The 12,439-nt window shown below is 42.6% G+C and overlaps 2 protein-coding genes across 2 annotated transcripts in view; one reads left to right on the forward strand and one right to left on the reverse strand.

The window, feature by feature from the left end:
- The first annotated feature begins 283 nt into the window (after positions 1–283).
- Positions 284–2,337, forward strand: LOC307043554 (uncharacterized protein). The gene is made up of 2 exons (XM_079688064.1): positions 284–382; positions 1,094–2,337. The coding sequence occupies exon 2, from the start codon at positions 1,132–1,134 to the stop codon at positions 1,795–1,797; it is 666 nt and encodes a 221-aa protein (XP_079544190.1). The 5' UTR covers positions 284–382; positions 1,094–1,131; the 3' UTR covers positions 1,798–2,337.
- The window catches only part of skic3 (SKI3 subunit of superkiller complex), a 19,871-nt gene continuing 9,595 nt past the window's right edge, over positions 2,164–12,439 (reverse strand). The window contains exons 21-41 of the mRNA XM_079688055.1: positions 12,431–12,439; positions 11,371–11,432; positions 11,220–11,276; positions 11,068–11,136; positions 10,667–10,741; positions 10,302–10,443; positions 10,115–10,208; positions 9,346–9,423; positions 9,124–9,248; positions 8,919–9,042; positions 8,450–8,674; positions 7,682–7,754; positions 7,530–7,583; positions 7,224–7,335; positions 6,835–6,963; positions 6,635–6,759; positions 6,333–6,497; positions 3,904–4,056; positions 3,242–3,372; positions 2,708–2,831; positions 2,164–2,553 (exon numbers count right to left, since the gene is read on the reverse strand). The exon at positions 12,431–12,439 is cut by the window's right edge and continues 70 nt beyond it. Coding sequence (XP_079544181.1) covers positions 2,473–2,553; positions 2,708–2,831; positions 3,242–3,372; positions 3,904–4,056; positions 6,333–6,497; positions 6,635–6,759; positions 6,835–6,963; positions 7,224–7,335; positions 7,530–7,583; positions 7,682–7,754; positions 8,450–8,674; positions 8,919–9,042; positions 9,124–9,248; positions 9,346–9,423; positions 10,115–10,208; positions 10,302–10,443; positions 10,667–10,741; positions 11,068–11,136; positions 11,220–11,276; positions 11,371–11,432; positions 12,431–12,439 — 2,207 coding nt within the window. The 3' untranslated portion in view covers positions 2,164–2,472. The remainder of the gene's footprint in view (positions 2,554–2,707; positions 2,832–3,241; positions 3,373–3,903; positions 4,057–6,332; positions 6,498–6,634; positions 6,760–6,834; positions 6,964–7,223; positions 7,336–7,529; positions 7,584–7,681; positions 7,755–8,449; positions 8,675–8,918; positions 9,043–9,123; positions 9,249–9,345; positions 9,424–10,114; positions 10,209–10,301; positions 10,444–10,666; positions 10,742–11,067; positions 11,137–11,219; positions 11,277–11,370; positions 11,433–12,430) is intronic.

Here is a 12,439-nt window from a genome sequence, read left to right on the forward strand (position 1 = left end):
ATATAAAAACCTCAGAGGTCTCAAGCTCTGGAATTAAAGCAGCAGTTAGTGAAGTTCCTTTCCATTTCAGCTGATATTGTATTATTGAGATGTGCACATGCTTTTTTGTATTACCTGCGATCATTTTTATTGCTTTGGGAGACAAGACATCATCAAAAACTTTGATGACCAGTACGGGTATCGAACCCGCGACCTTCGCGTTATTAGCACGACGCTCTAACCAACTGAGCTAACCGGTCACGAACTCACTGCTTCATACTAACGAATATATTCCCAGCACGATATGACACTCAGCTTCATCACATATCGAAAGTACAAACGCTAAGAAAAGACAACGGAAAGTGAAACTCATTTAGGTTAAAGACTACTCACCCACGATAAGGTTTGTTGTTCCCTTACTTTTAAACGTTAATTTATACACCTTAAAGGAATTATAGCTCATGAGTTTAATAGAACAAGCATCAGTTAAAGTCCGTCGTTTACTACTTTGTAACGCAACAGAACATCTTACTATTAGCATATAGCCTACATACATTTAAAGGCTAACTCGTAACTAGCTAAAACGGCACCCTATTGTTGTACATCTAGATATGGTCACTGAAAAATGTTAGATTTTTCTGGGATTTTCACTTGAAGTACCGAAACATGCTACTCATCTAATTCTGAGACGATATGGTATCAATAACCTACATGAACAACGTTTAGCAGCTGATCTGATATTAACAATAATCTGTGCTATTGTATTTGCTGTAAAGTGTCTCTACTGTAGGCTATTTTTATTACATGTAGGCTACAGCACTTTGGCTCGACCAAAAATCGTTTATAAATGTGCTATATAAATAAAACTTGATTCGATTTGATAATGGACCATAATCTTACGTTTATTTATTAGTTGCATTGCTGGAGGGGCCTGAGACAGTAATTACCAAAAGTGTACTTTAGCTATTGTGCATATGACATTAAAGCCTTTGAATGTGGAAACTTGGTAATCTAAGCTATATCAAATACATTTTAAAACATAGGTCTTGAAAAGTCACACCAAATCTTTCATAAGTGTTACAACATGATGCCATTTTTGCTTTTTTTCTCACAGAGCTTATGGTCTTGAAGAGCATCCCTTGTTAAATAAAGATGTCGCTGCCATTCTTTGGCTGGGAGGTGACCTACGATGATGAATCTCCTCGTTTGGAGCTGGGGGCTTCTCAGCAGCCCAAAGACAAAGGCGTCTACAAAATGTACCATGGCACCAGCGTCGCCAACGCACGGCTCATCATTACCAATGGCTTTCAGCAGTCATCAGGTGGCATGTTGGGCAAGGGCGTGTATGTCAGTCGAGATCAGAAAAAGGCGGAACGTTATCCTTTAAAAAACAACCCTTCAGACAGAGTGGCCCTTGAGTTACGTGTGCGTTTGGGTCGTGTCAAGCGCATTGACACAGATAACCATCCCATGCAGTACACCTGGAGCACGCAGGGCTACGATACCGCTTGGGTGCCTCCGAACTGTGGCATGAAAGCAGTGCCCAGTGGCCTAGAGGAGGACTGTGTGTCCGACCCCAAAAGAGTGAAGGTGGTAGGCATCGCGAAGGCTCCAAACACCGTGCTGGCAGAGCTTCAGAAGCTAGTGGCTGATAATCTAACAAATCCCAGCGCAGGAGATGATGGTGCTCCGGATGCGTGTTCACTTTGTAAGAGAAAGACCCAGCAGGGCTTTCCACACATCAAGCAACCGTGTTGGGGCTGTGGGAAAAACATCTGCACGCTCATGACCAAGCATGTCTGTTCAGCTAGCTACTGAGAGGGTGAAACAAGTAGATCCACGTCCAAAATGGCCTTGTAATGTGGTGGAGAGAAAACCATATTTAGAAAAACTAAAAGTGTAAAATTCAAAGCTCAGGGTGTGACCATGCTTTTCAAACATGAGTCAACATTTCTACTTTCCTTCCCCCATGTTCAAACCTTTTTCACTTCCTCAAATGAACATCTGTAACTTGCTACAGTAGCTACGGCTGCACATGTCTTTAGGGATCTCTGCATGTTATCTTCAAAGACTTAAAGTACTGTTTGTGTTCATACTGAAATTCACTTTTATGATCTATTTTAAAATGTGTTCTTGACAAATCGGTAAGCATAACAATTATATACAATCAAGATGAGACAATCGTTTAGTTCAAGCAAGAAGCCTTTATTTCAATCTGAACATGGACATCAGTTCATTTTGAAGTAATATGCGATAAAGATCATGATTTTTGCTGAATGTATTTGATATCCTGAACACTGTATAGTGTTAAACCAAAGAACCATGTAAAGACAATAAACATTGTTATATCTGACACAACATTTTGAGTTTGATATGATTTCATATTTATTGAAGAGACCCAGAAGATAATGCTACATTTTGATTATTTCAGCCTGTAAATGAACCCTGCTGAGCTACATGATTTCATATTGACACGTTGCAGAATTGCACAACTCAAGCTGACGAAGAGGAAAGCAGTGAATGAAAGTCGAGCAGTCTCTGATCTCTGTTGATTTTGGCATATTGGAAAAGGACCTGGAAAAGAAAAGAGAAAGTTGGGGGGAAATGAAGAGGCCATTAAAGATTTTAGATTAGTTTCAGCTTCACACATTCTTTCTAAATAAGTCACAGTTGGAAATAGGCACTTCAAATGAATATACATCCAGGTTTAAAACAGCTCTGTGCTCACATTTATTAGCTCCTGGTCGTTTTTGCTATGCAAGTGTCTGAGGAGGTACCAGCTGGCCACCTGCACCACCGTCACTGGGACGTCCTGAGAGTACACCAGCCTCTCCAACAAACGCCTGGTTTCCCTGCAGGAGACAAAAGTAAAACATGAGCTTAATACTTGTTCACCAAACTCACTACAATAGTCTGTATACATGTAGGAGTGGAATATGTGAATGAAATGAGCAAGAAATGTGGTCAAAATGGCTAATTGTGCTGCTTTTGTTGATGTAAATAACACATTCTAATTTGCTCTTAAAATATATAGAATTAGATGATGGCTGTTTTAAAAGTACCAACCACTTGAATAGACAGATTGGAGTCATACATCTGAAGCTGCAGGAATCCCTTTTATTTACTTTAGCTGATATACTCCACCTACCAGCCAATGGGTTCAACACATTTGCATATTGACGCAGAAGCACCCACGCACATGCAACATGCTCGGGCATTTCCATGCTACCTTCAGCAGAGGACAAGAGTGAGAAACACTGACCTAGCAGCCATCTTGGTCACAAAATGGAGCAGGGCCTGGAACAGGAGGGCCACAGAGGAGGAGCCCAGCTTCAACACTTCAGCGGTGGCTTCCACGATCATGTTGGACCAGTCGTTCCCTGGGACACCCGCCTGAAAGGTCATCAGCTGGTTAAGAACAATGCGTGGAGCCGTGACTCAATATTACATTAACAGTAAGCAAAAAGTTAGATGAACAATAATTGAATTTCACTTTCTTGTCCTGTGAGAAGTGGAGTGGAAAGCCTGTCCCTTTCGTATAAATGACAAATGCATTTTTTTGCCTGCTGATCCTTTACTTTCTGCAGGACTTTGACCCATCTTTCATCTCCTCTACTTTGTTTCTGACATTGACAGGGATGTCAAAAGGAGCTTCATCTAGACAGGTGTGTGAATAGTATTATGCAAGTCTTAGGGTCAGCATTGTAAAATAATACTATTCCTTATTGCTTGAACATTACTCCTGGGGCAAAATACCTTAATCAGTGCTGATCTTAACCGTTTGCATAACCCATACTTTTCTAAAATGCTCTTATTCATGGCCACAGTAAATAGGAAAAAGTTCTCAGATAGTTGTGCTGTGATAGCTGTACTTGAATGTGAAATCTTTTGGATCTAGATGGATGTAACACATTGGGAACTCACCATCGAGGGTCCCAGGGCCAGCAGGGCAAGTCGCAGCAGAGAGGAAATCTGGCTGATGTGCAGGCCGAGCTGTGAGGAGATCTGCAGACTCTGCCTGTAGGCCATGACCGCCTGGGGGAGCAGACCCTGGCTACGATACACCTCGGCCAGCCACTGAGACACGGAGAGCAGGGGAGGGGTTTGGAAATGAAGGATGAGTGGGAGTAGAGGTGAGAATGAGGGACAAGCGGGAGGAAACAGGAAAGGTAGAGGAAGGAAGAGGAAGGTACATATTGAGAAGATCAGAAGACCTCAAATTGGTAATTTCTTCACTGAAGAGTTTCTATGATAATCACTGAAAAACAATCCTCCGCCTCTTACTTGAAATTGAAACCAAAAAAGGTTTTTACCAGTATATTTAAGGACTTACAGAACACATCATTTCCGAGCATTACATTATATTATTTGTTACATTATTGGTCAGGTCTACATCTGCCAATATAGGCATGGCTTTAAAGAGAAATAGCCTAGTGTCTTTGCATCTTCCCCCGGCTGGTAGCATCCATTTGATGTGAGTCATATGACAGATGTGTTCTTCTTAGGTCAGAGCAGAAGCAATAGAAAACGGCTTTTGTGATGAAGAGAAAAATACATCTCATTATTTCTCTGAACTCAACACCCATCATCGCAGACTGAGAATATGTTAAAGCCTCTTTATAGACTTCAGTAGAGCAAGTCTGCGTGAACAGTGTCATATAGTGTATTGTGTAACTTGCTGCTGTTAAATACCGTCAAACTATGTGCAATATATACTTTATATACATATGCCATCTTTAATAACTGTAATATATACCGGGCTGCTAAATCCTAAGAACTGCTCCAGGATTTGATTTGTTTTTGATCTGTATTTTTGAAAATTATGTAACTTTTGATCTTTTTTTTAGCATATTGTTTATTATATTATAACTTAGTACTTTTTTAACGCATTTAAGACAGTGTGAGAAAAAGTTTTTAGAGAGTACTTGTCCATGGACAAGTGAGTTTGGCAATTTACTTGTCCGAATACATTTTTCACTTGTCCAGAATGGAAAATATGGCAACACACATGCTGCAACCTGCCTGTGAGACAGAGTCCAACCACACATGTCCAACACTATAGGCCTAATAATAATAATACATTATTTTCATAGCCTATAGGCGTACGCTTTTCTACAACTTAAAGAAGCTTGCACGCTTACACATGTCCTGCAATACACATGCTGCAGCTGCCCAGCTGCTCACTGTTTGTAAAAGTAAATAAATAGTATGTTCATTTCAATAATGTACTTTCTATACCCTGCTTCATAAACAATACTGACATCCCTGTGCTCCTCCGAGTCTGGGGGTCCGGGGATGTGAGGACAGCGCGAGGACACAGACAGGGAGGCTGCTTTACTTCATAAAGGAAATGGCGGTCAATATTAACAACACAGGAGCTAAAACGCTTAATAATCTTCATTACGTGTTAAAGAAAGAACATAAGAAAGTTTGACAAAGATGAGGCTGTTAAACGGGCAGCGGATCCGCTGTGTGTAGAAAGAGAGAGAGAGAGAGAGAGACGCTGAGCTGCAGCGATCAGCTGATCCGGAGCATAGAGAGAGAGAGAGAGCTGCGGTCCGCGGGGTTCGGCCTCGCGTCCTGTCCTCACAACTCTTATTAATCCCGGGACCTGACAATTGTTATTTGTTCCTACTCGGAACCGAGTTTTGCTTCCCAACCCTGCCACTGTGCTACACGTCCCGCCACGCCATGCCCCTGTCTCAGTACAGAAAGCGGCGAGATGCATTTCCTTAGGAATTGACAAGCAGAACCGAAACTAACATTTCTAAACGAACAATGTCGGACACGGACAATTTGCGAATGAGTTCTGCCTTTTGTAAACTTAATTTGTCAATAATTTGTCAATAAATGAGGGCGAAAAACGTCACTTGTCCACCGGACAAGTCAATTACAAGATCTACTTGTCCGTTATTGTAAATAACACGTCCCGGACGGTGGGACGTGTGCTTTTTCGCACACTGTAAGATATGCAACACTAAGCTGTCTGTGGCTCTTTCCTGCTGTAACGCTGCAAATTTCCCCTCTGTGGGACTAATAAAGGTATTCTGATTCTGATTCTGATTGTGTTATAAACAACTGGTGCTTGCAATAAAGGAGTATAACATTACATTACATGTTACTTGTTAGACGCTTATCCAAAGCAACTTACATACTCAATAAATACTGTGGACAATCCCCACAGGAGCAATTTGGGGTGAAGTGTCTCAGGGACACAACCATGCTGACTGCAGTGGGGTTTGAACCTGTGCTCCCCTGATCCAAACAACAACGCACTAGTCCACTGCGCCACACACCAAAGCTATCATTAAGTCACTGCGATACAAAGACTGGTCTGATGTGTGTCTACCTACATGCCAGCCCCCAAGGTTTGTGGGGTGCATCATCACTGTGTTTTTTAGTTGCTCCAGCACGGGGTCTGGCAGGACAGTACCACCACCGGCCAAAAGGAGGCGCTGACACTGCACCTGTCTCAGGGACAGCATCACTGCCGGGTGCTCTGGAGAAGCACTCAGCACCTGGGACAAAGAAGGCACAAAGGTCACTTGTATTACTTACTACATATTTATTTCAGGAACAAGTCTTATTCCTTAAGAATTGAAGTAATTGTAAGGGAAATATTGAGGTTGTGTGTGAAAGGGTGTTTCTATGTCACCTGTGTGCAGAGGGCTTCTGCCTGCTCCAGCTGTCCTCCCAGCATGAGACCAGTCACTGCTTGTTGTAGCACCCAGCCTTCCAGAGTCTGTGCAAGAGGGCGCTCGATCTCCTCCACATTATGCACTGGGAAACAGTAACAAGTCACTTATTCTCTGAAACACATCCAAAACAAATCCATAAAATGCACAAAGCACACACCTTTCTCTGAAACCACTGACATGAGGGTTTGCTCTAGTCCTCGTCTGCAAGGAGCAGAACCTGAAAGGTAACAGGAAGTGTTTTCTGTGTGACAGGCAGCCATTAATCCCGCCCACGTGGCTGGATCATCTGGAATTAAAGAGAAGAGCGGAGGATGAGATCACCGGGGACGTCTCACAGTGTTCTTACCAGGTAGGTGTAAGGGGGCTAAACATTCATTTCAAAGAGATAACAAAAAAACAAGCTAATGTTGTGTGGTTGTTTTCGAGGTAGTTTTATATGTGTGTGTGTGTGTGTGTGTGTGTGTGTGTGTGTGTGTGTGTGTGTGTGTGTGTGTGTGTGTGTGTGTGTGTGTGTGTGTGTGTGTGTGTGTGTGTGTGTGTGTATACCAGGACACAGCATCACAGCTCTCTGCATAGTCTTCAGTGCATTCCTGTGTTTGTCCTCTCCAGAGTGTTTCCCATTAGCCAGCTGGTTCACTCCACTGTACAACAACGCTCTCTGCAGGACCAAAAGGGACATCAGATTCCTTTACAAACCACTGGCAAGATACCAAAGTCAGTATTGACAGTTTTGTACCATTAAAAAGTATTTTGCAAGCTGACATATCAACAGTTTTCCATGTAAAATAATTACGCTTACATAAGTTATAGAAAGACCAAAAAAAAGATATAAATATATACTCAATATTTTACCTTTCCTAGGGTCATACTGGAGAGACAGGCAACATGACCAGCCATCGCTCCACCCTTGAATACACAGAGGACAATAACATCACTTTAATTGTCCTGGAGCAAGAGTGGATCAGGTTGTTCAAATAAATGTGTGTATATAAAATGTTCCTTACATTTGCCTTCCTTGGGTAGTATTGTGGAACCAGTCTGGACAGCAGGGCCCACAGAGACGGGTTTCCAGGATTGCTGTAAATTACATAAGCTTTGACATTTTCTATCCACAAGGGACCAAAGCTAATAGAGAGGCGAAGACCCTCCCCTTCCGGTGGGACTCATGGGACCTTGTTTCGGAAAAAGTATGCATTGAAGTCAATGGAGAGAGAAAGATCATCTTTCGATCCCGTTTGAATTGTGCCACGAATTACACATATGATGTTTGTCAAAAAAGTCACAGTTTGTCGTAAAACTGTTGAAATATAAGACAATGAAAAATACTAGAAAGACTACAAATCCCAGAATCCCGGTCCCTTGTGTGTATGTACAGCTCTCAACATTCCCAGACTTGTAGTGATTTTCACCTCTTTTAATACTTTTCGCCTCATTCTGAAAGAAAGAAGTGAAATGTCAACGTGACGGCCGTCTTGGTGTGTGTGCGAGACTTGTGTGTGAGCTTCACAGTTTTATGACACATTTTTATTTTTTTGACTTGTAAAATTATCTTTTAAATTGACAAACATCATATGTGTAATTCGTGGCACAATTCAAACGGGATCGAGAGATAATCTTTCTCTCTCCATTGACTTCAATACATACTTTTTCTGAAATAAGGTCCCATGGAGCTCCCCCGGAAAGAGAGGGACTTCGCCTCTCTATAACATTACATCTAGCGGTACATGCAGCAAACATACGTGTCTCCAAATCTTAAATCTGTCATGCGTTACCTGTGCACAGCTCTGGAAGCCTCTCGTTGCACGGCGCTGTAGTTCCCCTGCAGGGCGAGCAGGGCGCAGGTGAGCAGACACCGCTGCTCGATCACACTCCCAGAGGCCGGACCCTGCTTCAGCAGCTCCGTCAGCGCAGCAGCACTCAGCGTAGCATCACTTTGGACCAATCCCAGCGCACATAAACACAGCAGAGACTCCGGGATTGGCTCCTTCAGCATCGAGCTGTTTAGGCAGAAAGCGTGTGGGGTGTTTACTAGCGTATATGCTTTTGCAGAACTAAACATGAACATTTCTTAAGTTTCTGTTAACCAGAGAACTTATTTCAGAAACCTAACCAAGAACACGTTCAAAAAAACATTGACATCGAGACAAGGGAACTGGAAATGGTCAAATGCTAATTAATTTCTGGGTTTTAGGAAGTATTCCTACACCACTCTATCAGTATCCAAAACCCCAATGGACTCACCATTTAAACAGCAGAGTCTTGGCTGAGTCCAGGTTCCCCAGCCGGTGCTGAAGCAGCGCCAGAGCTGTCAGGATGTACGCCTTCTCCTTCTCACTGGAAGCCACAGCCGAGGCACGCTCATAGGCTACAGAACACACACAATCATTAAGTCACAGTCCCTCAGGCAGGTAAACACAAACACCCTCTCTGATTGTTCAGTCCTCACCGCTAATGCTCTCTGGGATGAGTCCGGCCCTGCAGGAGGACAGAGCCAGACCAGCCAGATCACTGAGCTCCCGCAGGGGGGTGGAGCTATAAACACGCACCGCCTCCTCCGACTGCCCTGAGGTGCTGCAAGGGACACAGTGGGACACGCAACATATTGAGTTTGCGGTGTTTTGTAAGTGTTGAAAGAGATGGTTCAAGCACATGGTTAAGCTGTTGTTACCACAATGCACGGCCATAGCTGCCCAGAGCAAAGGCCAGCGCTTCTTCAGAGGACGTGGACTGGAGAAGTTCAACAGCTCTGAGGAAAGAGAGTTAGGATTTAGAAAGGTGTTCTGTACCAGATATTTTCAAAATCAGAATCGGAAATACTTGGGTGACAGTGGGTTTCCCTGACAGTTGTTCCAATTAAGAATAACATTAAGTAAGAATGTGCCATAAAATATCAAATAAAATAAAAAGAATAAACTATTATTGACACATAAGAAGTGCTGCGTTAAAGAGTGACTCCCTGTGCTTCCTCATGGAATTAACACACACACACACACACACACACACACACACACACACACACACACACACACACACACACACACACACACACACACACACACACACACACACACACACACACACACACACACACACACACACACACACACACACACACACACACACACACACACACTCTAAAGACCCCTGAAGCCCAAGGGACAAAAAAAAACAAGGTTACTGTTGGAGCCATCACAATGTAGCATGTTTCCACCTTCTGTCTCGCAGTCCCTCCACTGGTACCCCTTTAACATGCACGTGCGTGCGTGCGTGCGTGCGTCCTGGTATAAACGCAGTCCTTTCATTGGCTCGTTTTTCTGTGTGGTTAGGGTTTATTTAACTGAAGCTACTCCTGTGCCTGTGACAAGAAGTGTGTGTCCTTCCCTGGTACGCTCCTGCTTCAGTGAGCACTTTAGAGTCTGTGAGTGTAATTCAAACACCTTTTGTAAGCCTGCACGGCCTGCCTCTTCAGCTGCAGATGCTCATTCAGGTAGCCGAGCATAATGAAGGCATCGGGGTCGGACTGGATCCTCTCTGGGAGGGATTCAAGAACGTAATGTTAAACACAATCTGTTTCCAGAACATGACTCAAATAAAACCGAGGGCTCTGTGGATCAGATGCTGTACCTGTGTACTTGCTGAGAGCCACCTGAGCAGCAGAGACGGCGTTCATCTGGACTATGTTGTAGCGGTACAGTGTCGAGTCTCTGTTGCTCTTGTCCAGCAGGGTGGAACATACCCAGAAGGCATAACCCTTCACTCCCTCCATCTGCCAAAAAAGGACGTAGATTAAGAGGGGGGGAAAAGCAGAGAAACTTAAGGAATACATGGAGCTTCATTTTGGTATCACCCCTGGTTATTTGCCATTATTAGCAACATACTTATTGCTGAAACCTTTAGCAACCTTATTGCTGATCGTTGGAGCAAATATGTAACTAGCCAGAGATTGAGGGGGTATCTAGAAGCCCCAGTGATCGTGGAAGGTCACCCACATGAGTGCTGAGTTCAGTGGTGTGTCTGAAGAGATCCATGGTGTCAAAGCTTCCCACTCTCTCTGCTATCAGCGCCTGGTAGGAGATCAAAGAGAAACAACTTATATTTAGACAGACAAACAGGCTCAGAGACAAGAAAGACAACCATTACAGTATGATACATATTAGCATACTGATATTGTATTTATTTTTATTCTAATGAAATCGTTGAATACTTTCATATATAGTGCTAGTGCTAACTAATATAATCAGATGGCAGTACATTTGAGCCAAGAACAAATTAGTTCTCCTTCAGCTGAACTTGAAAACCTTTCATTGCTGAATGAAATGGTTCATATCTGAATGTTAGAATGAATGCCAAGTGTTCAGTTCCTCGACAGGATCCATTAAAGTCTCTGTACCTGTCCGATCCAGCAGTTGACGTAAAGCGGCTCCAGGGACTGGGCAATCTTGAAGGCCTCGTGAGCAAGCTAAGAAAAACAAGAACAGACTTTAACATCCGCCAACTATGATACAAAAACGAAATGAATGTGAAAGAAAACTGTTCACATACCTCTTTATTGTCTTTCTTTAAATACAGGGCGCCAAGGTTGGTCCAAGCAACAACATTCTGTAACAAAATTATAAAATGTCACATAAAGAACATCAGCATATTTTCTGGGAATACTTTTTCATCATGACCGTAATGAATGTTCAGTACATACGTTTGGTTCAACTTGAATGGACTTGATGAAGCAGTGTTGAGCCAGAGCGAAGTTCTCAAGACCTGAGGAAACAGAACGTAAGAGACGAGTTACTACGACACTTTGTTCTAATACAGACCCATGAGTTAAAGGCAGGGTAGGTAAGAATGCAGAAACCAGCTCGAGTGCGCTAGAATTTGAAAATACACAACCGGAAAAAATCTGCCCCTTCCTTCAGACTTCCTTACAGAGCCCCTCCTCCAACACACACGAACGCGCACATGACCAATGAGGGCACGAGATAAGTTTGTGCACAGATGGAAGGCTGACAGGCAGGTAGGCCATCCAGTTATTTTAGCCGGGCCGGCTCAGATGATTGGTCGTGCTTTTTACAGCGCCACGGCTTCCACAGATTGTATTTTTGTATGTATTTATTGTCAAAGCATTTAATGTATTCATTGCTATCGGGATGTTAAGAGCATTCCATGGAATATAACAACAAGCGTTTCTGAAGTGAATTACCTACCCCACCTTTAACTACTGCATCAACTATTCATATATTGGAAATCAGGCAAAAAGAACAAAAAAAGTAGTTTGATTGTGTCTTATTAGTGCATCAAGTCTGGTTGTGAGAGCAGCCTGTGTTAGCAGAGCCTCATCATTTATTTATTTCATGTCTTAAGCACTATTCAAATAGCATTTACACCGAATACAATCCTGATCCATTTCACATTTACATAATTAATTATATTTGATTAAGTGTAATAACTTGAGTATTTCCTAATGCAAAATTAAAAACATACAGTTTATTGAGGCCACCTTTCTACCAAATATTTTTTAGGCCAACACTTTTCACTAATTGATGATTACAGTTATTTGAATCAAGACAATACACCTACTTTATTCAAGGGCAGAGAAATGACAGTAAAACTGCTCGATAAACACTTACATATTTAAAAAAAAAACGTTTAAGCAACTATCCCACACGGAATAAATAAATCTGGTTAGCAGAATAAGTCAATCTGTCCACCAGTTGTGTCACACCTCTATTCTTCATATGAACATGGCAGCTTATTATTACCTTTGCTCA

The sequence above is a fragment of the Notothenia rossii genome (genome assembly GCF_949606895.1).
Source record: "Notothenia rossii genome assembly, chromosome: 6".
NCBI classification, from domain to species: domain Eukaryota; kingdom Metazoa; phylum Chordata; class Actinopteri; order Perciformes; family Nototheniidae; genus Notothenia; species Notothenia rossii.

What these genes read in the sequence shown, in the direction of transcription:
- LOC307043554 (XM_079688064.1), top strand. Translation starts at nt 1,132, where the DNA reads ATGTCGCTGCCATTCTTTGGCTGGGAGGTGACCTACGATGATGAATCT.